Source organism: Scylla paramamosain, unplaced genomic scaffold (assembly GCF_035594125.1).
Source record: "Scylla paramamosain isolate STU-SP2022 unplaced genomic scaffold, ASM3559412v1 Contig4, whole genome shotgun sequence".
Classification (NCBI taxonomy): Eukaryota; Metazoa; Arthropoda; class Malacostraca; order Decapoda; family Portunidae; genus Scylla; species Scylla paramamosain.
The window spans coordinates 305,644-331,261 of record NW_026973669.1 but is presented as its reverse complement, the minus strand read 5'-3'; the positions used below and the strand labels follow the sequence as shown (position 1 = coordinate 331,261).

At 41.6% G+C, this 25,618-nt stretch overlaps 1 protein-coding gene across 13 annotated transcripts in view; it reads right to left on the bottom strand.

Moving 5' to 3' along the window:
• The window catches only part of LOC135096507 (uncharacterized), an 89,619-nt gene that overhangs the window by 24,211 nt on the left and 39,790 nt on the right, over positions 1 to 25,618 (bottom strand). For 2 of the 13 annotated variants that reach the window (XM_063998029.1, XM_063998035.1), the window contains exon 1: positions 19,326 to 19,477. The exons of 3 other annotated variants lie outside the window; for them this stretch is intronic. Coding sequence is in view for 2 of the 10 variants with exons in the window: in XM_063998028.1 (XP_063854098.1) it covers positions 12,929 to 12,944 (16 nt within the window). In the remaining 8 variants the exon portion in view is untranslated. Of the gene's footprint in view, positions 1 to 12,928; positions 13,057 to 13,185; positions 13,336 to 18,562; positions 19,228 to 19,325; positions 19,478 to 25,618 lie in introns of those variants that run through there. 8 more of the 13 variants (XM_063998028.1, XM_063998027.1, XM_063998037.1 and 5 more) reach the window with 8 other exon arrangements.

Below are 25,618 nucleotides of genomic sequence, written 5' to 3'. Positions count from 1 at the left end.
GTCACCAGCATAGTCCAAGCAGTCGTTTTATTGAGTCACATGCAATATACCATAATCAACCATTAAACTACTGTGTCGTTTATGTAATCAAGGACTTTCCAGGCGAATATATTGAATTTTTCTTTCAAATGTGTTCTGGTGATCACTGCCCATTGTCATTGCCAGAGTGGCAATGACAAAGCCCTATATCGATTTTTATTTTATTTCATATATTTATATATTTATCATTATTATTATTATTATTATTATTTTTTTTTTTTGTGAGATGTGGGAGATATTCAGCTCGCTTCATAACCTGCCACGTATAAAGTCCACATTCCACTTAACAGAAAACGTAGTGATGGAAGAGAAAATGGAGGCTGTAAAGGCAAACGAGAGAGAGAGAGAGAGAGAGAGAGAGAGAGAGAGAGAGAGAGAGAGAGAGAGAGAGAGAGAGAGAGAGAGAGAGAGAGAGAGAGAGAGAGAGAGTTTGATAAATTTATTACGCACAAGGCGTCAGACTATACATACGATAAAAAAACAGTTTACAGTTTACAGAAGAACAATAGGAGTAGAACAATAAGAACAATAATAACAATAACAATAACCAAAACAAGAGTAGTTAGAACAGTAACAACAAAAATAAATAAATAAGTAAAAAATAGTAATAATAATAATAATAATAATAATAATAATAATAATAATAATAATAATAGTAATAATAATAATAATAATAGTAATAACAATATGGAAAATCAATAAAGAATTAAAGAAACTTATATAAAGAAATGAACATAATAAACAAGGAAATTAAACAATTTCCAAGAAATAGATAAAGAAATAAAGAAATAAATAAACATAATAGAATAAATAAGCATTAATTAAAAATAAACAACAAAATAAAAAGATTAGTACAACAGTGAAAAATTAGGAATGCTAAAGGCAAAGGGTGACAGAAATATTTGAGGGTTGGTAAAATGAAAGACACTGATTGCTAACAGCCGCCAAACTGTGGGTGTTGGGCTAACATGAGATCTAGATGGTCGCCTTGCAGCAGGTGTTGGCACACGGCGAGGAGAGGCTGTTCGCGCGGGAGCAGGTCTCCCACAGCAGGACAGTCCAGGCAGTAGTGGCGCAAGTGATTCGAGTTGGGAGAGTGCCACAGGGGACAGGAGGTGTAGTGAGGCTCGTCTCCCAAGCCAGCCATCTGCCACAAAGGGCGGTAGCCGAGCCGCAGCCGCGCCGACACCACATTATGTCTCCTCACCCATAGCCCCCGACGTCGATACTTGAAGCGATGGTGACGAAAGGCATCATAGTGCTGAATAGTAACGCTGGCCGCCCTCTGATTGGCAGTCCTGTCGGCCGTAGAGACTAGGGAGGCTGCTCGGATCCTGGTCCTGAGGCACCGGAGGGAGTGGGCAGGGCCAGCGTCGCAGGCAGGCAGGGCACAAACAGCTTTAGCCAGGCGATCCACTGTGTCGTTGTAAGCTAGCGAGACATGGGACGGGATCCAAAGAAATCTAATGACCAACAATCGGTCATGAGCCAAGGCAGGGTCGTCAGGATCCTGTTAACCAGATGACGACAGACTGGGTTTGGCGAAGAAAGGGCATGAAGGGCCGCCTGGGAGTCGCATATGACGACACCGTTGAGGCGTCTTTCACAGAAGAAACTCACAGCATCTAGGATGCCGTGCAACTCACAAAAGGTGGAGCTGGACTGAGCCGGCAGCCGACGCCCAACCCAGCCCTCTGCTGGAGGTGCCGCGTCAGGAGAGAAGACTGCACACCTTGCTGTGCCGTCCGCCTGCACGGACCAATCCGTGTTGAGGTGGTGTGGCGTGACGGTGGTAGCCGAGACCGATGCTATGGCGTCCAGGGCTAGTTGTTTCTGGAGGACGGGAGGGTGAGCCTTTTAGGTAGGAGTGAAGTGGACCATCGGGAGTGGCAGCATCAAGGGTGGAGGTGGAGGGAAAATGTCAGCCACAGGAACATTGATGTCCAAACGTTGCAGCTAAGAGCAGACAGTTTTGATGAGAGCACGACCACCGGGCTGCAGCCGAGGCAGGCGGGGATGAGGCTGAAAGAAGGTCCTGATGACTTGCGAATAGTGACAGGAAAGATGGGGTAAATGGAGGAGGCACTTGACGGTGAAATAGGTGACATTTGCATGGATCCTTTCAATTAGTGGCGAGAGGTCAAGCTCATGCAGCATGTTGACTATCCTGGTGGACATGGAACAGCCTAACATGAGTCTCATGACTTTGTTCTGGAATTTTTCCAGAGGCTCCAGTGTAGATTTGGGCAGCTGCACAAGCGCAGGGGAGAGATAGTCAACGACTGATCGAATGTAGGCCGTGTAAATCGTCCTGGCCACGGGGATGGAGACACCAGTAGCGTTATTAAGGAGCCACCGAAGAGGAGTCAGGCGTAACTGCAGCTGAGTCAGGAGATCACGAACCACAGGATGAACTCGCTGACGAGCAGGCGTGGATGAGAGAATTCTCACAGGCGCACCAAGGTAGACATACTGTGTGCACACAGGGATGACACTGTGCCCCGCGGTAAAGGCTGGGAGGGATCTCGGGTTCCGAAGAGTAAAAATACGGCTTTTTTCTGGGGAAATGATGAGGCCACACAAGAAGAACGAGATAGAGAACGAGTGGAGGAAATGCTGTAGGACTGCTGGTGTGCGCGCGTGGATGCAAATGTCATCTGGTGACTGTGATGCCAGGGACGTCAGAAAGTAAGGAAAGCACACGGTGCATCAAGATATTAAAAAGGAATGGGCTAAAAACACCACCTTGAGGAGTACCAAGCTCAAACTTTTCTGAACTGTACTGATCGCACCCTAGAACAAGACACGGGGGGTTCTGTTACGCAGGTACTCACGCAGCCACCCCAGGAGGTTGCCCGTAACTCCGAAGTCCACGAGCTGGTCGAGAATGACCTCCCTGTTGGCGACATCGAAGGCGCTCTTCAGGTCTATGAAAACGACAACACTAGTTGGGGTGAGGCGAGCGTACAACTTCACGAGGCAATGGTGCGTACTACGTCGGGGAAGGAAGCCGTAGAGTCTGGGAGATAACTTGCTCTCAAGCCGAAGCATCAGCCGATTGAGGAGGAGGACGCTCCATCACCTTACTAAAGCAGGATATAAGTGATATAGTAGGCCTGAACTTGTCCGTGCCGGGCTTTGAAATCGGTATGATCATACTTTTAGGTCCAGGCGTGCGGTACACATCTCTGTCGAAAACAGACGTTATACAGCCGGAGAAGAGGATTGCCAGAAACTTTCTGAAGGAGCCTGAGAACAGAGTAAGTGATGCCGTCTTCCCCTGGGGCTGATGCCTTGCCCCGAGAGAGGGCACGACTAAGTTAACTTTCAGTGATGGGCCTGTCATCCTCTTTGTCTGGTTGCAGCAAAGCACCCATCAGACGAAGGGTGCGGAGAGTGTCATTAGAGTCGAAAGCATCACGAATGTGCTGGGGAAGGTTTTGTGCACGTGACTGCTCACACCAGCCATTAAGAAGATCTTGAGCGTACTGAGCTGGACTATGATGGAGAGCGCTGAGTTTCTTCCTCCTCACAACTGTATTAATGAGATGCCACATGGAGCTCACACTTGTCCGGTGGTTGATGCTGTTGGTAAACTGGTGCCAAGACTCGGTGAGGACACATTGCTGAAGGGGCACGAACTTGTTCCTGGACAACTGATACATCCGCAGATTCTCCGGGGAGGGGTGAGTTTGGAAGGAAGGGCCATCCTCCTTCTCTCTGCCATGGTAATACGGTGATCCAGTGTCCAGGCTGAAGCTCGCGGACGACGCTTGACGTGCAGCTTGCGGACATAGTGGTCATAAAAAGAGTGTGTGGAGGTGACAATGGAGGAGTACAAGTCTTCAGGAGAGGTCAAAGGAAACGTAGGAAGGGCGGATGACATGTAGGAGACATACGTTGGGCAGTACTTAGGAGGAATGGTAATGCGGATGCAACGGTGGAGGTGGGGAGGGGCGGCTGGGACAGAGTAATGGAGGGCGAGGGCAAGATGGTCAGAAAACAGTGTGGGCACAGAGGAGCACGTGACATTGGATGTCACCAGGCCCTGAGTCAAGATGTGATCAAGAGTGCCTCCTCTGGAGTGCGTGGCACCGCCAGTATCCCATCGTGTTAGCCGGTAACGGTGCAGCCATTCCTCTAGGCGTGTCCCGTTACGATTCGGTGTCGGAGAGATGTCACCCAGCGCAGGATGCCGGGCGTTAAAGTCACCCATGTAAATGGTGCCTTGAACACTTGGAGTGGGGAGAACAGCAGTGTTTATCCGGCCTGGAGCCACATACACATTGCACAGCCAAATCGTACCAGCGCCCGCTGCCACCTCAAGCAGTTGGAAGATCGTGTCATCATGTGTGGAGCACCGGAGCAGCCTGTGCCGTACAGCAGAGTGAACGTAGGTGATGAGACCGTTCCGAGCATGATGAACGTAGGGAATGTAGGCACGAAGCGACGGCGGCGCACCCCTTTGTGCCACAGGATGGCCAACAAAAGCCTCTTGAATTAAAATAATATCAGGATGATGCTGCTGCACGTAACTTTTGAGGGAAGACTGTTTAAGGTAGTGAGTGAAGCCGCAGGCATTCCAGGAGAGGACGTGAAGCTGTGGCTGGCTACCTATTATTACTCTTTAGCTTGGCGCGACCAGAGGAAGACGAATGGGAGGCGTGGCCAACTCTCTGCGGCGCACTACAGGAGGACAAGGATGCTGGAGGCAGAGCAGTAACCCGCTCGAGGTGTGGTGAGGGAGTCAACCCTGCCAGCGAGGGCAGTGACGGTGACGGTAAGTGCTTGGAGCGCGTCCATCATAGCAGAAACCTTGGTGTTCATTTCAGCCTGATGGCTGGCGAATCCCTCCATTCTGCGTTCAATGGCTTCGAAATGAGCAGCATACGAGGAGCATCGAGACGTCATCGACGCCACAGCAGCCTTAAGACGGTGTCGGAAGACCAACTTCCGACACCGGCTGGGAGGAGGCCTGGGGAGGAACAGACGCGCGCTGAGCAGACTTTGGGGCGGAAGACGGAGCCAAGGTGGAAGGCGCGGCGGAGGTGGTGGGGCGCCTTATCTATCTATATTTATAGAAAACATGGGTGAAGGAAGAATAATATGAGTATAAGAGGATAGTGAGAAATAATGAAAGAAGTATAAGATTAAAGATGGTGGGCTGTCCACCTTGCTATTTTACTTATTGATGTTATACTGTGTATTATGTGTTTGTGAGAATGTTTGTGTTCTTTGTGCTGACTTCATGTGATGGCACGGGCCACGATTGTTCTCCCTGTTACACCGCAGGCGAGTCGAGAGAGACTCTACCACTACTCCCTCGCCGACACCACACAACTCTTACCCCCTATAGGTAGGTCCCCGGGTGTCGGCGACTCAGGATGAGGTGCAACCCCCTCCCCATCTACCGCTTGCTGGGGGCCAGCAAGCCCTACCAGTGGCCAGTACCCCTCGGCTGTGCACTACGGTGTGGTGAACACCGGCGTGGCATACCACCTCACCGCCGACTCAGGGCGTGGAGTGGGGAGAGAGGAGGCCAGCTACGAGTCCCATGTGAAGCATGTGTGTGTGTGTGTGCTGTTTAGAGTGTTGGAGTTACATAATATTCTTTCCTTTTCAGATGCCCCGTGTGTGCTGAGTTTTTGTGTGTGGCCATCTTCAGGAATACAGTGAGTAAAGGTAAGTGTTTTAAGGTGAGTATGTTTCCTTTATTTTCGGTTTGTTAATAGATTGGGTTGGGTGTTGTTTTGCATGCCTGTAGGCTGCTAGGGAAATCACGGTGGTATTTTACTATTTGATCTGAGTTGTCTTTTAGGCTTTGATAGATAGGCAGGCCCAACTCATCAATTTTTTCCCAAATTGTCTTTGCTCTGTAGTGTAGACGTATATTGAGAGGTGTTGTTTTGGTGTGTATGTGTACTTGTTCTGTTGTCATGGTGTAAGGGTGTTTCTGATTTGTTGCAAATCTAAGTGCTTTGTTTTGAACTTTTTGAAGTTTGCTAATTTGGTTATTGCTCATTGTGTGCATAGGGATTGGAGGGTAATCAAGTATTGGTAGTATTAGTGCTTTTACTAAGTGTATTTTTATTTTCTCTGGCATGTTATGTAACTTGTAGAGTTTTTGTAGTGATGCTATTGCTATATTTTTACGCTCCTGTATATGTTTGTAGTAGCCACCTGTAGTTATGGTTAGACCAAGGCATTTGCCGGTACTTTTAAATTCTATTTCTTCTTCGTTAATGATGAGTGGAAAGGTAAGTTTTGCTCCAAGGTGCAGAGGGGTGAATTTATTAACATTGGTTTTTATTTTCCAGTTCCTTTCGTAGTTATTAATTGCTGTTATTGCTCTCTCTGTTTTTATATTGAGCATGTTCTTGGACCTTCCTGGGTAGCCAATTATTTGTGTTATGTCGTCTGCGAAACTGATGTTAAGGGTTTGTATAGGTTGTTGAATATCATTGGTTTAAATTGTGAAGAGTGTTGGTGACAGAACACTCCCTTGTGGTACACCGCAGTTTAAATTAAATGTAGGACCAATGTAATGATTAACTTTAATGGATGCTGTGCGATCAGATAAAAAGTCGCATAAAAATTTTTCTATTGTAATAGGGAGTTGTAGTTGTAGGATTTTATGCTTAAGACCGAGGTGCCAGACTTGATCAAAAGCTTTAAACACCCTTAAACACGCCTTAAACACCCATGCCAGACGTTGACGCCTGGCTGACGGCAGCGGGGGCACTTCCACTTCGAGGTATCTGCTGTAGGTGTGTCTGATCCCTGTACCATTGACTCCTGTTGAGTCCTGTGAGACTGGTGCGGGGCCAGTAGAGGGAGGCTGGGAACGGTGAGGGCAGGCGAAGGAGTGATGCTTGCCAGAGCACCAGGCGCACTTCTCAGGACGGGAACAGTAGCGCGAGATGTGGCCGAGGCCCCAGCACCTAAAGCACCAGGGCTGCTCATCCTTCATCCTGCATACTTCGCATGGCGGGAGGCTGGGAAGAAAGTCAAAAGTAATAAAAGGCGGCGTGGGATCAGGAAGGCTCCAGGTGATGACGATGCGATTGATGGGTTCACCGTCCTGAATGAAACGCTTCGCTTTGTACACCCCTGACAAAGCCATGGCCAAGGAAGGCTCAACACAGACAGGATAACGAGTCAGTAGGTAGGTAGGGAACTTCCGAGACCTTTGAGGCGAGTCCTGCACATCAAGGAACAAGGGCAGATATTCCCCTTTCGTCACACTGTCAATAATGTCCGTGAGCCTTCTGGAGATCTAGACGAACCGAGATGTTACAGCGGACATATTGACTTCAGCAAGGCTCCGATCCAGACTGAAGCCCTTGTTGACTTCAGAGAGCCAACGTAGCTTGGTCTCCACCGATGGAGAGCCTCGGAAGAGGACCTTCACGTAATCATCCCGTGGAGCAAAGGCTGGAGGAACTGGCGCGGGCTGTGAGGGCAGAGGCGAGATGCATGGCGCAGAGGAGGGAGAGGCGACCGACGAAGTGACAGAAGGGACGTCACAGGGAACAGAAGCTATTCTCTGCTTAGCCGCCTTGGGAGCAGGCAGAGATGAGGCATCGCTACTGTCAGACGAACTGTTGAGAAGACGTTTAGCCGATGAAGGTTGGTTGACAAGACTTGAAGCTTCGTCGTCGGGGAGGGCAACTCCAGCCTCACTCGTGGCTGCTGCCGAGCTCTCCTGATCCTTTTGTGGCATTAAAGGCCACTCACCCTCATCACTAAGGTCGAGGTCGTCCTTGAGGAGAGAGTGAGTGGCAGGGCCGTTGTATTCCATTGCTCACATAAGCAGGAGGCACCACAGGGCTCAGGGATCGCAGGACACAAGCAGTGACGCAGCACGACGTCATGACAACGTCACACTGGAAGCACTGCGCATGCGCAGAGGAGGAGCTGCCCATGCTGGGAACCTCCTGCCCGGCCGACGTGATTTAACCTCAAATTTACAGCCAAAGTCCAAATACCAGAAGTCCCAACTGCCAAAAATGCGACGACAGGGTCTTACTACAGGTGACTGTGTCATATGGTAGGCGCAGGCACGCTGTATCACTCGCAAAAACTCTAACAAAAACAGGAGAACGCAGACCGTGACTTGTTTACAAGGCCCTCTAGCGGCGAGAGAGAGAGAGAGAGAGAGAAACTTTGAAGCTTCGGATAAAGCTGGAATTGAAGAAAGAAATTATTATAAGCAAAGCGAAGTTTATTATGGAGGTTGTTGTTTCAGTTTCAGCGGCCCGGCTCGACCGAAACGCTATTGAAACGCTAATATCTCTGGAACTACGCGGCCGATCGTCACGAAATTAGCACCATAAGACAGCACAACTCGATCAGTTTTGTAGGATATAAGCTTCATCTCTTCTCTTGGGTGAAATCAATGCGTAACTTGTAAGAAGTAGAAGGGTGTCGAAGATGGGATTTCGTCAGTTTCCTGCAGTTTTTACAATTTTTTTTTTTTACTTAATAATAGCCGACACGTACCACTGAACGCAGAATAAGATTTCCTATTTAACGGTATATAGCACAACCATTGTGCTCCTGCAAAGTTTTGAGCTAGTGATATGAATATTACGCAAGTGCGCGATGTGCTTCACTCGTCAATCGCCTTTCGATGCGTTTTGCTGGTTTATCTCATGGATACAATACATCTTGATATGCCAATCTGCTCATGAATGTGTGTGTGTGTGTGTGTGTGTGTGTGGGGTATGTGATGAAGAAGTAATAGGAGGAGGAGGCAGTAAGTACCTGCCGAAACGATAATTACTCCCAATAAGGTCTAAAGCGCTGGATCTGGGGGTGCTGAGAACTTACCATTAAACCCAGCTGTGACCTCACTGAACGTTTCTCAGTTTGTCTCACAATAAAAGGGGGCAGTCACATCCTGCCCTCTAAAGACAACTATCTTCCTTCACACAAAACTACAAGCACCTAATTACACACACACCCTTCATTCAAAATTCAAAGTTATCATGGCGACTACTACACCAGCCTCGGAGCCCCTATCTGGGGAGGGGACCACAAATGTCTAGTATCCACCCTAAGTATCTTGACACCCCTCAACTTTTTATTTATTAACTTCTGCAACATGTTTTTGATCTAATTTTCAATCTGTAGAACACCTAAACTTCATCTTCTTTTCATCACTGAAACTCAGGTGTCTGAGGCAACTGACAGTAGCCTCTTTTCTGTTCCCTCCTACTTTCTCTATCCTCATTTTCAATCCAAAGCTGGATCTTGTGTTTATGTGCGCACTGACTTAATCTGCTTAATCTGAGTTAATCTGACTTAATCTGAGTTTTCCACCATCTCGCTGCGACTACATAGTCACTCTCAAACTAAATATATCTGTGCTGTATACCTCTCACCTAACTCCTCTGACTATAAGAAATTCTTTGACTACTTAACTTCCAAAGTGGAGCACATTCTGACTCTCTTCCCTTTTGCAGAGATCTCCATTCTTGGAGACTTCAGCGTTCACCACCAGCTTTGGCTTTCTTCTCCCTTCATTGACCATCATCCTGGTGAACTAGCCTTCAACTTCGCCATCCTCCACGACCTAGAGCAACTGGCGCAACACCCTACTCGTATTCCTGACCGTCTCTGAGATACGCCCAATATTCTTGAGCTTTTCTTAACCTCTAATCCTTCTGCTTATGCTGTTACCCTTTCTTCTCCTTTGGGCTCCTCCGATCAAAATCTCATATCTCTATCTTGTCCTATCGCTCCAATCCCTCCTCAGGATCCTCCTAAGCTGATTTTCCTTGGAATGACTACTGCTTCCGTGCTGAGCGCATAACAGAGGTGATAGTGTCTGGCATGGAGGCGTACATTCCTCACTCTTTTACTCAACCTAAACCTTCCAAACCTTGGTTCAACACAGCTTGTTCTCGTGCTATACATGATAGAGAGGTACTTAAGCCTTCCATCACCAGAATCTCATGCACTTAATATTTCTGCCCGGAACCATGCCAAGTCTGTAAGTCTGTTCTCCAACTAGCCAAAAACTCCTTCATTAATAGAAAGTGTTAAAACCTTTCAAGATCTAACTCCCCTCGTGACTTCTGGCATCTAGCCAAAAACATCTCCAGTAACTTTGCTTCTTCTCCGTTTCCTCCTTTTTTTTCCAGATGGCAACACTACTTTCACATCTATCTCTAAAGCTGAACTCTTCGCTCAAACCTTTGTTAAAAATTCTACCTTGGACGATTCTGGGGTTGTTCCTCCCTCACTTCCACCCTCTGACTACTTCATGCTACCTATTAAAATTCTTCGCAATGCAATGATGCTTTCCATGGCCTCGTTGGCCTAAACCCTCTAAAGGCTTATAGAAGGTTGATGGGGTCCTTCCTATTGTTCTCCGAAACTGTGCCTCCATGCTTGCACCTTGCCTAATAAAACTCTTCCAATATTGTCTGTCAACATCTACCTTTCCTCGTTGCTGTAAGTTTGCCTACATTCAGCCTGTTCCTAAAAAAAAGTCACTGTTTTAATCCGTCAAACTACTGTTCTATTGCTTTAACTTCCTGCCTTTCTAAAGTTTTTTAGTCTATCCTCAACAGGAAGATTCTTAGACATCTATCACTTCACAACCTTCTATCTGATCGCCAGTATGGGTTCTGTGAAAGCCGTTCTACTGGTGATCTTCTGGCTTTCCTTACTGAGTCTTGGTCATCCTCTTTTAGAGATTTTGGTGAAACTTTTGCTGTTGCCTTAGACATATTAAAAGCTTTTGATAGAGACTGGCACAAAGCTTTGATTTCCAAACTACCCTCGAACGGCTTCTATTCTTCTCTCCGTAACTTCATCCCAAGTTACCTTTCTGACCGTTCTATTGCTGCTGTGGTAGACGGTCACTCTTCTTCTCCTAAATCTACTAACAGTGGTGTTCCTTAGAGCTCTGTCCTGTCACCCACTCTCTTCCTATTATTCCTCAATGATCTTCTAAACCAAACATTTTGTCCTATCCACTCCTACTCTGATAATACCACCCTGCACTTTTCCACGCCTTTTCATAGACGTGCAACCCTTCAGGAAGTAAACATTTCACGCAGGGAAGCCACAGAACGCCTGACTTCTGATCCCTCTATGATTTCTGATTGGGAAAGAGCAAACTTGGTATTGTTCATTGCCTCAAAAACTCAATTCCTCCATCTATCAACTCGACACAACTTTCCAGACAACTATCCCCTCTTCTTCATTGACACTCAACTGTCCCCCTCTTCTACACTGAACATCCTACATAAAAAAGAAAAAAAAGGGGTAGGAGAATACAGGGGAATGGAGATGCGAAGAGAACGGATGGAAGAAAATAAAAAAAAGTTGGAGACAGTAAAAAAAGAATGCTTCCTCTAATTCTTCATTCCTCATCCTTGCTGCTTATATTTATTCTTTTTACATTCTCCCGTCCTCCGATTCTCTTCCTTGACGCTTTCTTTATTTCAGTGCCTGTGTACTCTATTTTCCCGTTTTATGTCCATTCATCCCCCTTTTCCTTTCCTCTCTCTTCCTCTTTTGTTGTCTAAAACATCCCTCCTTGTCATCTCCCTTCCTTTATTTATCAGAGATAAGGGACAAAGGAGTGATACCTCGCTCGCTCCTCCCTTACACATCCTTTGTCATTCTCGCTTCACCCTTTCTCACTCTCTCACTCTCTCCCATAATTCCATTTTCATTTTCAATCAGTCGCTTACTATATAGCAATCCACAGGACTGTTCTTCCGTTCACACACACACACACACACACACACACACACACACAAAGAGAGAGAGAAAGAGAGAGAGAGAGAGAGAGAGAGAGAGAGAGAGAGAGAGAGAGAGAGAGAGAGAGAGAGAGAGAGAGAGAGAGAGAGAGAGAGAGAGAGAGAGAGAGAGAGAGAGAGAGAGAGAGAGAGAGAGAGAGAGAGAGAGAGAGAGAGAGAGAGAGAGAGAGTAGAACTACTATAGGGTGTGGAACACACTGGCAAAATACTGTTTGACTGAAAGGTGTTTGAACATAAGAACATAAGAATATGAGAAATAAGGGAAGCTGCAGGAAGCGACCAGGCTTACATGTGGCAGTCCCTGTATGAAATATACCTATTTCCATCTATTATCCCCATCCATAAACCTGTCTAATCTTCTCTTAAAGCTCTCTAATGTCCTAGCACTAACAACATGATTACTGAGTCCGTTCCACTCATCTACCACTCTATTTGAGAACCAATTTTTTTCCTATCTCCTTCCTAAAACCTAAATTTTTCAAGCTTGAATCCGTTATTTCTTGTTCTACCTTGGTTGAGAAAAAAAAAGATGCATCGCTGTCTCTGAAACGCTTTCAAGTACACACAAAGTTTTTTGTCTTATCAACTCCTCTCCTCTAACTGACTATCTTTAGCCTCTTCCTCATCGCCGCAATGTTGCATCTCTTGCTATCTTCTACCGCTATTTTCATGCCAAAATTACCCTTCTGATCATGTTGACTGCCTGCCTCCCCTCCTCCCGCGGCCTCGCTGCATAGGACTTTCTCTCACCTCTATTCTGTCTACCTTTTTAATGCAAGGTTTAACTAATATTCTCATTCAGTTATCCCTTTCTCTGATAAACTCTGGAACTCTCTGCCTGCTTTTGTATTTCCACCTTCCTAAGACTTGAACTCTTTCAAGAAGGAGGTTTCAAGACACTTATCCTGCATTTTTGAGTAACGCTTTCGATTCTGTACAGGAACCGGCACCTCAGTGGGCTTTTTTTTTAAATTTGTTTTTACAGTTTTTGTTAACCTTGTTCTCTCCTGAAAAAAAAAAAAATCACTAAATATCCTTAAAATATGTTCGAGTGCGTGTGTGGTGACAATAGACACGGAAGCAAGAGAGCAATGAGGCCTGGGACATACTAGAGCTACGGTGCATTGGCTGGCTCACGCGTGGCAGGCCAGTGCACTTGCAATCCTCGGGGAGACGCAGCCGATAGGAGCCCAGGTGACGAGACGGGTGACTTTCCGTGTTGCTCAGTAAGTGCTTCCTGGGTAGGGGTGAACGGCACGTAACACAGATAAGGCACAGCTCTGTATGGTGATAGCACATCCAAAAGGACAAAAAAAAAAAAAAAATACCAACAGGAAGCAGAAGGAGCACTGCAAAGGTCACTCACTATCAGGGTGGGACGAAGTGCTCCGGTGAAATGACTCGACCGAATTACGTGGTGAGCATCGGTTGAACTAATGTCTTTATGGAACCAAAACGGAATACGACTCGGAGATATGATGATTAGCACCCAACGATAAGATTACCAACACCACACACTTGCACTACTAGTCACCACCTCAGGCTTTTCATCCACTGCGCAATATATGAGCTGTGGTTACATCTAATATATCCTTAATTTGCTGGAGTTTCTACTTCTCACTCATGGACAAGTTGGTATGATATTTTTGGTAAGGTCGGGACAAGTGTTCCAGCTCAACAGCTGACATTGGTGTTCACTGACTTTAGTAAGGTTCTCGACAAGGTATCCCACCAAAGACTCGTCAACAAGATTAGGACATATGGGATAGTTGGAAACATTTTAGGCTGGATAAGGTTATATGCTGAGACAGAGCCATAATTAATGGTTCTAAATCCGAGTTCGGTCAAGTGATTAATGTACTGGTAAAGCGATCAGTTTCAGTAATATAAATATTAATATGCATTAACTGTCTAAATACCGCGATTAGTCACAATGTTAGTATATTTGCGGACGACACGGAAATAGGTTGATTAGTCAGGTCGGATACGAATGCCATCGCCTTGCAGACTGACTTACAGACAATGAACGAATTGAAAGATATGTGGCAAATGCAATTTAGTATTAGTAAATGTAAAATACTTAGTGTATAGGTAGCAGAAACCCACACAATATTCACACAATAAAAAGCGACGATCTGGTAAGATTACAGAACGAAAAAGTTTCAAGAGTTGTAATTAGCTCCAGTCTCTACAGAAAGGATATAGATATATTGGAATCGATACAAAGGAGAAGGAATGAAGGGATACGAAGGAACAATGAAGTTTTTAAATCTACGTTCTTCAGAGAGACTTATGTTAAGAAGAAAACTGATAGAGATCTTGAAGTGGTATAGAGATATATCAAAAGTGACATAAGCAAAATCATCAGTCAGTAATCAAGAAAGAACAAGAAATGATGCGGCAATCTTGAAACAGTTTGATATAAAAAAAAAAAGACATAAGAAGGACAGGTCCCAAACAGTGTGGTAGATGAATAAAGTACACTAATTAGGTCATTAAGTGAATCTCTTTGGAGGTGTAAAAGCAGATAAGATCAGTTTACGGATAAGGATGGTAATGAAAATACAGGTCCTGCCACGTGTACACCTGACGGCTTTTTGCAGCTTCCCTTTCCTTACATTCTTATGGCAGCACGGTGTGTGTGTGTGTGTGTGTGTGTGTGTGTGTGTGTGTGTGTGTGTGTGTGTGTGTGTGTGTGTGTGTGTGTGTGTGTGTGTGTGTGTAAGTAAGTAAGTTTGTAAATAAGTAAGTAATATTTTATATGATATATATATATATATATATATATATATATATATATATATATATATATATATATATATATATATATATATATATATATATATATATATATATATATATATATATATATTGAAAAGTATGAAATAAAATATATAGCAAACTGGCAGTCGAGCCGCGGCTCCCTGACCGACAGATGTTAATTACAGAGATCAAGCTATCAGCTCCATGTAACTGAGTAACATATACTTAGGTACATGTTTTATAAATTTATTCGAAAATGTGGGCAAATTAGATCAACGTTATTGCTCCTTGTGTGGCGAAATTTGTAAACAAATTTGGCCTGTTCATTTTCTAAATAATTAGTTAAGTTAGAAATAATAAAAAATACTTATGCTACTGTGCTACCGTTAATCTGTTTAGGAAAGATGCCCAAGTGTTGCCCAAATGGCTGCACAGTAATTCAAATGAGGATAACATAAGGAGTGGTAGATGCTAATTAGTGCTTCTTTACTAAGACTATGGAGTATTTTATTATACTTTATACCACAAATTTTAGAGACCTTCATACATACATCATCTGTTTGTAATTTTGAATCTAAATTATGATTTAGTGTCTCCTCTTCTAACAATAATGGCGGAAAGTTATTTTCAAAGATGTAAAAAAAAAAAAAAATATATATATATATATATATATATATATATATATATATATATATATATATATATATATATATATATATATATATATATATATATATATATATATATATTAAAGTGGTCTTTGAAACATTGTCTTAATTTCCTAGATTTTATCCATTGAAATATTGATTTGGGCTCTGTGATTATCTTCGAATGTAAGGAATTTAAGACTTTCTCAGCAGGTAAAAGATTAGTGTCATCAACATGCAGTATAAAATAAATTTTAGAGCTAGCAACGATTATGTCATTGATACGAGTATATAAAAGAGAAATAATAGGACCTATAAATGATCCTTGGGGTACGCCTCTGAAGATAAGAATGAATTGTGAAGAGACATTATTACAAAAAAGAAAAAAAAAACCGATTGGGATCTATTAGAAAGGTAACTGTGAAAAAGCTGTAGCGGTATCACCCCAACATGCCAACATAATAAGATATTATGATGTAAAGAATCACGTGCTTTAAACAAATCAATGCAAACTGCAGCAACAAACATTTTTCTTCTAACAATTTATATATGTTGTTAACAAAATGCAGTATGGCAGTCTCAGTGGAATAATTGTTCCAAAATCCGTGTTGGTATTTAGATATATTATTTTGTTCGATACAGTCAAGTAGGCGCACAACAATTACTTTTTCATATACTTTAAATCCTGGAAGGACTGAGATTGGCCTGTAGTTATATATGTTACATCTATTACCAAATTCAAATACGAGTAAGACTTCACTTTTTTTTTTTTTTATGATCAGGAAATACTCCTTGCTTTAATGAGATGTTAATTTTGTACGTCAGGGGGCTGGCTGGTGACTCTGAAGAGTGTTTTAATTTTCTGGGAGATATTTCGTCAAACCCTGGAGAATCAGATTTTATAGCCTTTAAAATATGTTATTTTAGTGTTGTTAGTAGGTCTCAAGTACATAGAAAAAGAGGGAGATGAATTCAGATATCTTTTATAATTATTTTCTTGTACGTCATTATCTACGTTACCTGCGTTGATGAAATGATCATTGTCCTTTACTTATAATCTGAACTGGAAACTTCACATCTCATCCCTAGCTAAAACAGCTTCTATGAAGTTAGGTGTTCTGAGACGTCTCCGCCAGTTTTTCTTACCCCCCCTAGCTGCTAACTCTGTACAAGGGCCATACATACTCCATGTATGGACAGGGTGGAATCAAAAGCTTTTCGTCTCATCAACTCCTCTCCTCTAACTGACTGTCTTCAGTCTCTCTCTCACCGCTGCAATGTTGCATATCTAGCTGTCTTCTACCGCTATTTTCATGCTAACTGCTCTTCTGATCTTGCTAACTGCATGCCTCCCCTCCTCCCGCGGCCTTGCTGCACAAGACTTTCTTCTTTCTCTCACCCCTATTCTGTCCACCTCTCTAACGCAAGAGTTAACCAGTATTCTCAATCATTCATCTCTTTCTCTGGTAAACTCTGGAACTCCCTGCCTGCTTCTGTATTTCCACCTTCCTATGACTTGAATTCCTTCAAAAGGTAGGTTTCAAGACACTTATTCATCAATTTTTGACCACTGCTTTGACCCTTTTATGGGACTGGCATTTCAGTGGGCATTTTTTTTATTGGATTTTTGTTGCCCTTGGCCAGTGTTCTTCCTACATAAAAAAAAAAAAGCAGTGTAGGGCTTGGCGCAAGGGGGATATATTATTATGGAACAGTGATTTTTTGTGCTCTCACCAAAATGAAACTGATCGTTTTCCCGTGGAATCTGGGGTTGCCTTGAATATCTTTAAGTTTATTTTTGTGGTATTCGTTTTTTTGCAGATCTTAATATTTTAGTTTAATTGTTTTTATATTGTTTGTACTTTTTTTATGTTAAAGGCCATTCTTTTGCTAATCTTGCTAATCTGTTTTTTTTTTTCCTTTAATAATAATTTTTGGGGCAGGAGTAATATAAGGACTCGTTACTTTTGTAGTTCTTAAAGAGATCTCACTTGTGGAATTTATCTTTTTTTTTTTTTTTTAAGTGCGTTAAACTTAAGAAAAAAAAAAAAAAAACTGAAGGATGTGCCCAGTACATTGGAGAACATTATTCCAATTAATTTTGTTCAAATCAAAGCTGAAACTGTCTGGAGCAGCAACACTTCTTGTTAATGTATGGTGTGGAGGAAGTCACTGCTACATGTTTGAATTGGATAGTGATCTGTAATATCAGGGTCAGTTATATAATTACCAACATTTTCATCAACCTGGGTGTCCATATGTGATCATTAATTGTGGCCGTTGTTTCAGTGACTCTTGTGGGCTTAGTGGTCAGCGGAGATAATGAAAAGGCATAACTCAAATTACAAAATTCACTAACCTTATTATCGTCACATTTTAACAGCCTATATTAAAGTCATCAAAAATAAAAATACTATCACACGCCAATGAGAGTAATTTAATGAGAATATTCATAAAGCTATCAAAATTGTTACTAGGGGGACTATAAACACATACAAATAAAGATTTCCTCTTGATATTTGTTACTTGAACACCAAGAGATTCAACATAAATATCTACTGCTGAAAATTCAGAAAGAGGTACAGAATGATCACAGTCTTAAACACCACCACCATATGTATTCCTGCAGATAGTTAACCACTGTTTGCCAGCCTGGTAGCTAGTAAACAGTAGTTAGATGAGAGCTTAATCTGGTTTCTGTAAAACCAAGAATGTTAGACGTCGCGTTCAAATTACAAAGTACAGTGTCAACAAAAGATTGCAATGTTGTAGGGACTGTCCGTATATTCATAATTAATATGGTAACTGTTGTTTGTGGAGGGTGAAATATCATCAGGATAGATGTATTCAGATCCAGAATTTTTTTATTTTCATCAAGATAATTTATGTCCTGTATGTTTGGAATCGTTGTAGATGAAGGAAAATATAAGTAGTAGTAATGATAGAAGTTACGAACTATAACAATTGCAAAAAAAAGTAATAATAATAATAATAATAATAACAATAATAATAATAATAATAATAATAATAATAATAATAACAATAATAATAATAGTAATAGTAATAATAATAATAATCATAATAATAATAATAATAATAATAAAAATAATAATAATAATAATAATAATAATAATAATAATAATGTGTGTGTGTGTGTGTGTGTGTGTGTGTGTGTGTGTGTGTGTGTGTGTGTGTGTGTGTGTGTCTGGTAGTCAAGGAATGCCCCACAAAGTACTCTATCATATCTTTATGTTACTAACGTGTAATGTGTATTGAAATGTATAGGAGTAGCCTGGTGGTGATATTTTATTTTACAATGCAATGTCTGTCTACCTTCATCCAATATCACTTCTTTTCGTCAATAATGTTCTTTTCTCATTACTGGTCTCCATAATTGTTGGTCCTCTCACTAATTCTTGCTTCATTCCATTTTTTTTTCATAATTGTATATTTTCTTCACTATAACCATTGCCTCATTTTCGCAATAAGTCTTGATCCCTTCACAGTAACTTCTGCTTTTCTCGACAAGGGTTGCTTCATTACCTGTAAATCCTGTTTTCTCCATAATTTTTGCTTCCTTTTATGCAACTCTTTCAAATCATAAGTGTTTATTCTGTTACTATAACTCTTGTTTCTCCCCATAACTGTTGTTTTCCTTCGCTGTAATTCTGATCTTTCATAAAAATTCTTTCTTTCACTTTAACTCGTGTTTATCTCCTCAAAGCTGCTTTTTTCACAGTCCTTATCTCTGTCACCACCATTTTCGCATTCTCCCTCACTCTTCAGTACTTTCTATGAAATTCTTACACACAAAATATGAATTCATTATTTCCTTATATTCACTATTCACCATATAGCGCGGATATACTTTTTTCTGTGAGTCAACTGGTCTATGATGTTGGCTTACCTAGTCACAGTGTGCTCGGCCTGCGTCACAGAGCACACTACAAGAGCTCCAACAGATCACAAGGCTTTTCTGTGGTTAACATACACGGTGCCACATTGGTCTGGGTTCCAGGCCTGTACGTTTAGACAATGTAGAGTAATAAATATGAGGCTTAGATATCTTTTGAATCTCACAGAATGAAGAACTCACCTTTGCACAAGTGACTCAGAAGCAAGTAACGAGGGCTAGGTGTGCCCAGTATTGACTGCTTTATTCAAGTGACGCTCGGTTATCAGCAAACCCAATAAAGATCGAAACGGTGGGCAGATAACGGCAAATGCTGGTAGAGAGGGAAAGCGGCAACTACTAGTCGGGCCGATTTATAATCTCAATGATTTTCTAACATCGGTCCATCCATGTAAAAGTGGTTGTGGGCTGACGTAGAAAGTAACATTTTTTTTTTTCAACATCGGAAAACGAATGAAAATTTTATTTTGGCCCGATTTGGTAATATTGATATGGATTCCACATTAATTACCAGTTGAGAAAACTAGATGAGACATGAGCGCGTAAATTGCACAGATATAAAAAGTTGTTTTAAGTCTCATATAAACAAGGAAAATAGATTCCAGTTAGTATCACTATAACTGCTATCTAATTAAAATAAAATTGATTCCAATTAGTATCACTGTAACTGCTACTTAATTAAAATAGCGAACAAATATGACGGTTATATGGCGGCCTGGCGGCACCATGCCGTCCACCTTTGAACTCTGTGGTTACAATTATGTGGGAAAGGATTTTTTTTTTACTGTTCGTTTTTAGTTTCTTAATTTCCCTTTCATTTGCATGATTAAAATTGAATTACATCTTCCAGAACTTAACGTCTACTAAAAAAGAAAAAAAAATGCATATAGAAATAATTTCTTTTCTTTATTAAATAATAAAATTATCTACACATGAATCTAAATAAATAAACATTATGTAGAACATTACAAGATATTTGGAAAGAAATGGGAAAATATGATAAAAATAATTATAAGCAAATTAAATATTATTGGAACATAACATGTTTGTTTACATTCGGGACCGATATACGTTTACATTCGGGATCGATATAACCACTTAACGCCAAACCTCGAGTCCGTAAACCCTGGTTATCGCTTGCTTTTCTGAGTGATTTGTAAGTACTTGTAATTTAGGTAAAGCGCTGTGTACCCCTTTACATAATATTTAGGAGAGAGATGATGCGATGCTGTGATCACTGCTCAGAAGTAAGGGAATTCAGAGGTAATCCAAAAATGTCTTCTAAGTGGAGTTGCCAGCGAAGGCAGAAGCAAAAATATGAATCGTATCTTGATAAAGGTGGTGCCAGCACTAGCAGGTTTTGTGGTGGAGAGGTTGAGCCTTCACACAGTTATGTGCATACGAGCTCCAGCTCAGGAACACTCACTGGAATACGTAGAGAATCTGATCCGGATATTAGTAACGAGTGGGATGAATCTGGGTTAGTGAAATCACTAGTGAGCTTTCAAGTAGTGAATATTCAGAAAATGAAGTTGACTGTGATATTGTGCCTTCAGGTACAATGCAAAATACAATTACGAGTTCTCAAGTACAAATTAGAGACTGGGCAATGAAACATCAAATTCATCATTCAGCTCTGAGAGACCTTTTAACAATCTTAAGAACACATTATGATCCACATTTACCATTAGATCCTCGTAGGTTGTGTAAAACCCCTTACAATCTTTCAGAGCTAATAAAAAAAAATTTCCGGAGGTACATATCATTTTGGAGTAGCATTTCTTAAAAAGAATTTTTATTTGGAAAAAAAAAAAAAAACTACCTCAGAATAAACTGCGGTGGTATTCCATTGTTGAAAAGTTCAGGAAAGCAGTTCTGGCCTCTTTTAGTACAATTTTGTGCTGATAATGAAGTCACTTATTCAGAGCCTTTTCCAATAGGCATATCTTTAGGGAATTCCAAACCAGGTAATGTAAAGGAATATTTAAAAGATTTTTTTAATGAAATGTCTGTACTGAGGAGTGGCTATGAATTTAAAGGTGCCAAATACTGTGATGCACCTGTCCGTCAGTATCTGAAGTGTATTAAATGTCATTCTGGCTACAACAGTTGTGAGAGGTGCCAACAACAGTGAAATCATGATGCCACAATGACGTTTCCTGAACTGAATGCACCCTTGAGAACAGACTCAAATTTATGTTGATGGAAGGCAGTGATCACCACAAGGGAACAAGTCCTCTGCTCAGTCTTGATGTTGATCTTGTATCTCAGTTTGTGTGAGACCCTGTGCATCTTGTATTCTTGAGAGTTATGAGGAAATTATTCCATCTCTGGTTGAAGGGGTCACTTCCAACTAGAATTAGTTCACAAAGTAAAGAAAACATTTCATGAAAACCAAAATGACATTTCAAAATATATGCTGAGTGAATTTAGCAGGAAACCAAGATCACTGATTGAATTAGACGAGTACAGATACATAATTTAGAACCTTTCTTTTGTATACCAGGCCAGTCTGCCTAGTTAACAACATTCATGAAAATATATACAAAAACTTAGTTTTTTTTTTACTAAGTGTTAGTATCATATGCTTGCAGAAGACTTAAATCTACAAGGCTTAAGAGTAGCTAAGAAATATTTGATTGCCTTCATAACTCACTTTGAATGTTTGTTTAGATAAAGACACCTAGTATACAACATTCATAATCTTTGTCATCTAACTAATAATGTTGATGGATCCTCTGCTTTTCCTTTCGAGAATTACCTGATATCATTAAAAAAAAAGGCTTATAAGGATGCCTAAATGTGTTTCGAGTCAAGTAATTAATAGAATCTATGAACAAAAACCTTCCAAATCAGAACAAAAAAAAAATAAAGAATCCATATACAATGCTACAGCACAGTGATGGACCTGCTCATAAGGATATGATCATGCTGCCAGTTTAGGGCACTGTATTTAAAGAATTTCTGTGTTCGACTTAACTTTGCTGACCAAGGCATAATGGTCAATAATCATATTGGTAAAGTTATGAATATTGTGCAGTATGAAAATGACACAGATACATATATATTATATAATATGTATGAACATTATGGAGATTTGGTTGAGTATCCAACAAAATCAGAAGCTCTTGGGATATATATATAGGGGCAGAAGAAAGTAGTACCCTGAAGATTTGTTCTTATAAGGCCATCCAAAAGAAATGTATACTTCTCCCATACAAGAAGGACAAAATTGCTGCATTGCGATTAATACACGCAAATCACCAGTAATAAATTCTCTCTCTCATATATATATATATATATATATATATATATATATATATATATATATATATATATATATATATATATATATATATATATATATATATATATATATATATATATATATATATATATATATATATATATTAAAGGTAAAAAAGGGCAGGAGATTTTCTCTCAGGCATATTTCATTAAAAGTGATGGCAAGCTCTGCATTTATTATTTTCTTCAAGGTATTTTCTCTATAGCTTAGCAGTGTCTTATATTCTTTTTCAAGACTGCTTATGGTTTGGCCGTAGCTAACCATGGATGCTAATTGTATCCATGTATGTAGGAAGGACACTGGCCAAGGGCAATAAAAATCCAATAAAAAAAAATGCCCACTGAAATGCCAGTGCCATAAAAGGGTCAAAGCAGTAGTCAAAAATTGATGAATAAGTGTCTTGAAACTTCCCTCTTGAAGGAATTCAAGTCATTGGAAGGTGGAAATACAGAAGCAGGCAGGGAGTTCCAAAGTTTGCCAGAGAAAGGGATGAATGATTGAGAATACTGGTTAACTCTTGCGTTAGAGAGGTGGACAGAATAGGGGTGAGAGAAAGAAGAAAATCTTGTGCAGCGAGGCCGCGGGAGAAGGGAAGGCATGCAGTTAGCAAGATCAGAAGAGCAGTTAGCATGAAAATAGCGGTAGAAGACAGCTAGAGATGTAACATTGCGGCGGTGAGAGAGAGGCTGAAGACAGTCAGTTAGAGGAGAGGAGTTAATGAGACGAAAAGCATTTTCATTCCACCCTGTCTAGAAGAGCAGTCTGAGTGGAACCCCCCCCAGAAGTGTGAAGCATACTCCATTCATAGACGGATAAGGCCCTTGTACAGAGTTAGCAGCTGGGGGCGTGAGAAAAACTGGCGGAGACGTCTCAGAACACCTAATTTCATAGAAGCTGTTTTAACTAGAGATGAGATGTGAAGTTTCCAGTTCAGATTATAAGTAAAGGACAGACAGAGGATGTTCTGTGTAGAAGAGGGGGACAGTTAAGTGTCATTGAAGAAGAGGGGATAGTTGTCTGCAAGGTTGTGTCGAGTTGATAGATGGAGAAATTGAGTTTTTGAGGCATTGAACAATACCAAGTTTGCTCTGCCCCAATCAGAAATTTTAGAAAGATCAGAAGTCAAGCGTTCTGTGGCTTCCCTGCGTGAAATGTTTATCTCCTGAAGGACTGGACGTCTATGAAAAGACGTGGAAAAGTGCAGGGTGATATCATAAGCGTAGGAGTGGACAGGACAAGAAGTTTGTTTAAAAGATCATTAATGAATAATAAGAAGAGAGTGGGTAACAGGACAGAACCCTGAGGAACACCACTGTTAATAGATTTAGGAGAAGAACAGTGACCGTCTATCACAGCAGCAATAGAACGGTCAGAAAGGAAACTTGAGATGAAGTTACAGAGAGAGAAGGATAGAAGCCATAGGAGAGTAGTTTGGAAATCAAAGCTTTGTGCCAGACTCTATCAAAAGCTTTTGAAATGTCCAAGGCAACAGCAAAAGTTTCACCAAAATCTCTAAAAGAGGATGACCAAGACTCAGTAAGGAAAACCAGATCTCCAGCAGAGCGGCCTTGATGGAACCAATACCGGCGATCAGATAGAAGGTTGTGAAGTGAGAGATATTTAAGAATCTTCCTGTTCAGGATAAGTTAAAAAACTTTAGATAGTCAGGAAATTAAAGCAATAGGACGGCAGTTTGAGGGATTAGAACGGTCACCCTTTTTAGGAACAGGTTGAATGTAGGCAAACTTCCAACAAGAAGGAAAGGTAGGACAGACAGAGCTGAAAGAGTTTTACTAGGCAAGGTGCAAGCACGGAGGCAGTTTCGGAGGACAATAGGAGGGACACCCAACAGCTCCATAAGCCTTCCGAGGGTTTAGGCCAGCAAGGACATGGAAAACATCATTGCGAAGAATTTTAATAGGTGGCATGAAGTAGTCAGAATGTGGAGGAGAGAGAGGAACAAGCTCAGAATCGTCCAAGGTAGAATTTTTAGCAAAGGTTTGAGTGAAGAGTTCAGCTTTATAAATAGATGTGATAGCAGTGGTGCCATCTGGTTGAAATAGAGGAGGGGAAGAAGAAGAAGCAAAGTTATTGGAGATATTTCTGGCTAGATGCCAGAAGTCACGAGGGGAGTTAGATCTCGAAAGGTTTTAACACTTTCTGTTAATGAAGGAGTTTTTGGCTAGTTGGAGAATAGACTTGGCATGGTTCCGGGCATAAATATAAAGTGCATGAGATTCTGGTGATGGAAGGCTTAAGTACCTTTTGTGGGTCACCTCTCTATCATGTATAGCACAAGAACAAGCTGTTTTATCCAAGGTTTAGAAGGGTTAGGACGAGAAAAAGAGTGAGGAATGTTCGCCTCCATGTCAGACACTATCACCTCTGTTATGCGCTCAGCACACAAAGATGGGTCTCTGACACGGAAGCAGTAGTCATTTCAAGGAAAATCAGCAAAATACCTCCTCTGGTTCCCCCAACTAGCAGAGGCAAAACGCCAGAGGCACCTTCGCTTAGGGGGACGCTGAAGAGGGATTGGAGCGATAGGACAAGATATAGATATGAGATTGTGATCGGAGGAGCCCAACGGAAAAGAAAGGGTGACAGCATAAGCAGAAGGATTAGAGGTCAGGAAAAGTCAAGAATGTTGGGTGAATCTCCAAGACGGTCAGGAATACGAGTAGGGTGTTGCACCAATTGCTCTAGATCATGGAGGATAGCAAAGTTATAGGCTAGTTCACCAGGATGGTGAGTGAAGGGAGAGGAAAGCCAAAGTTGGTGGTAAACATTGAAGTCTCCAAGAATGGAGATCTCTGCAAAGGGAAGAGGGTCAGAATGTGCTCCACTTTGGACGTTAAGTAGTCAGAGATTTTTTTTATTGTCAGAGGAGTTAGGTGAGAGGTATACAGCACAGATAAATTTAGTTTGAGAGTGACTCTGTAGTCGTAGCCAGATGGTGGAAAACTCGGAAAATTCAAGAGCGTGGGCACGAGAGCAGGTTAAGTCATTGCGCACATAAACGCAGCATCCAGCTTTGGATCGAAAATGAGGATAGAGAAAGTAGGAGGGAACAGAAAAGGGGCCACCGTCAGTTGCCTCAGTCACCTGAGTTTCAGTGAGGAAAAGAAGATGAGATTTAGAAGAGGAGAGGTGGTGTTCTACAGATTGA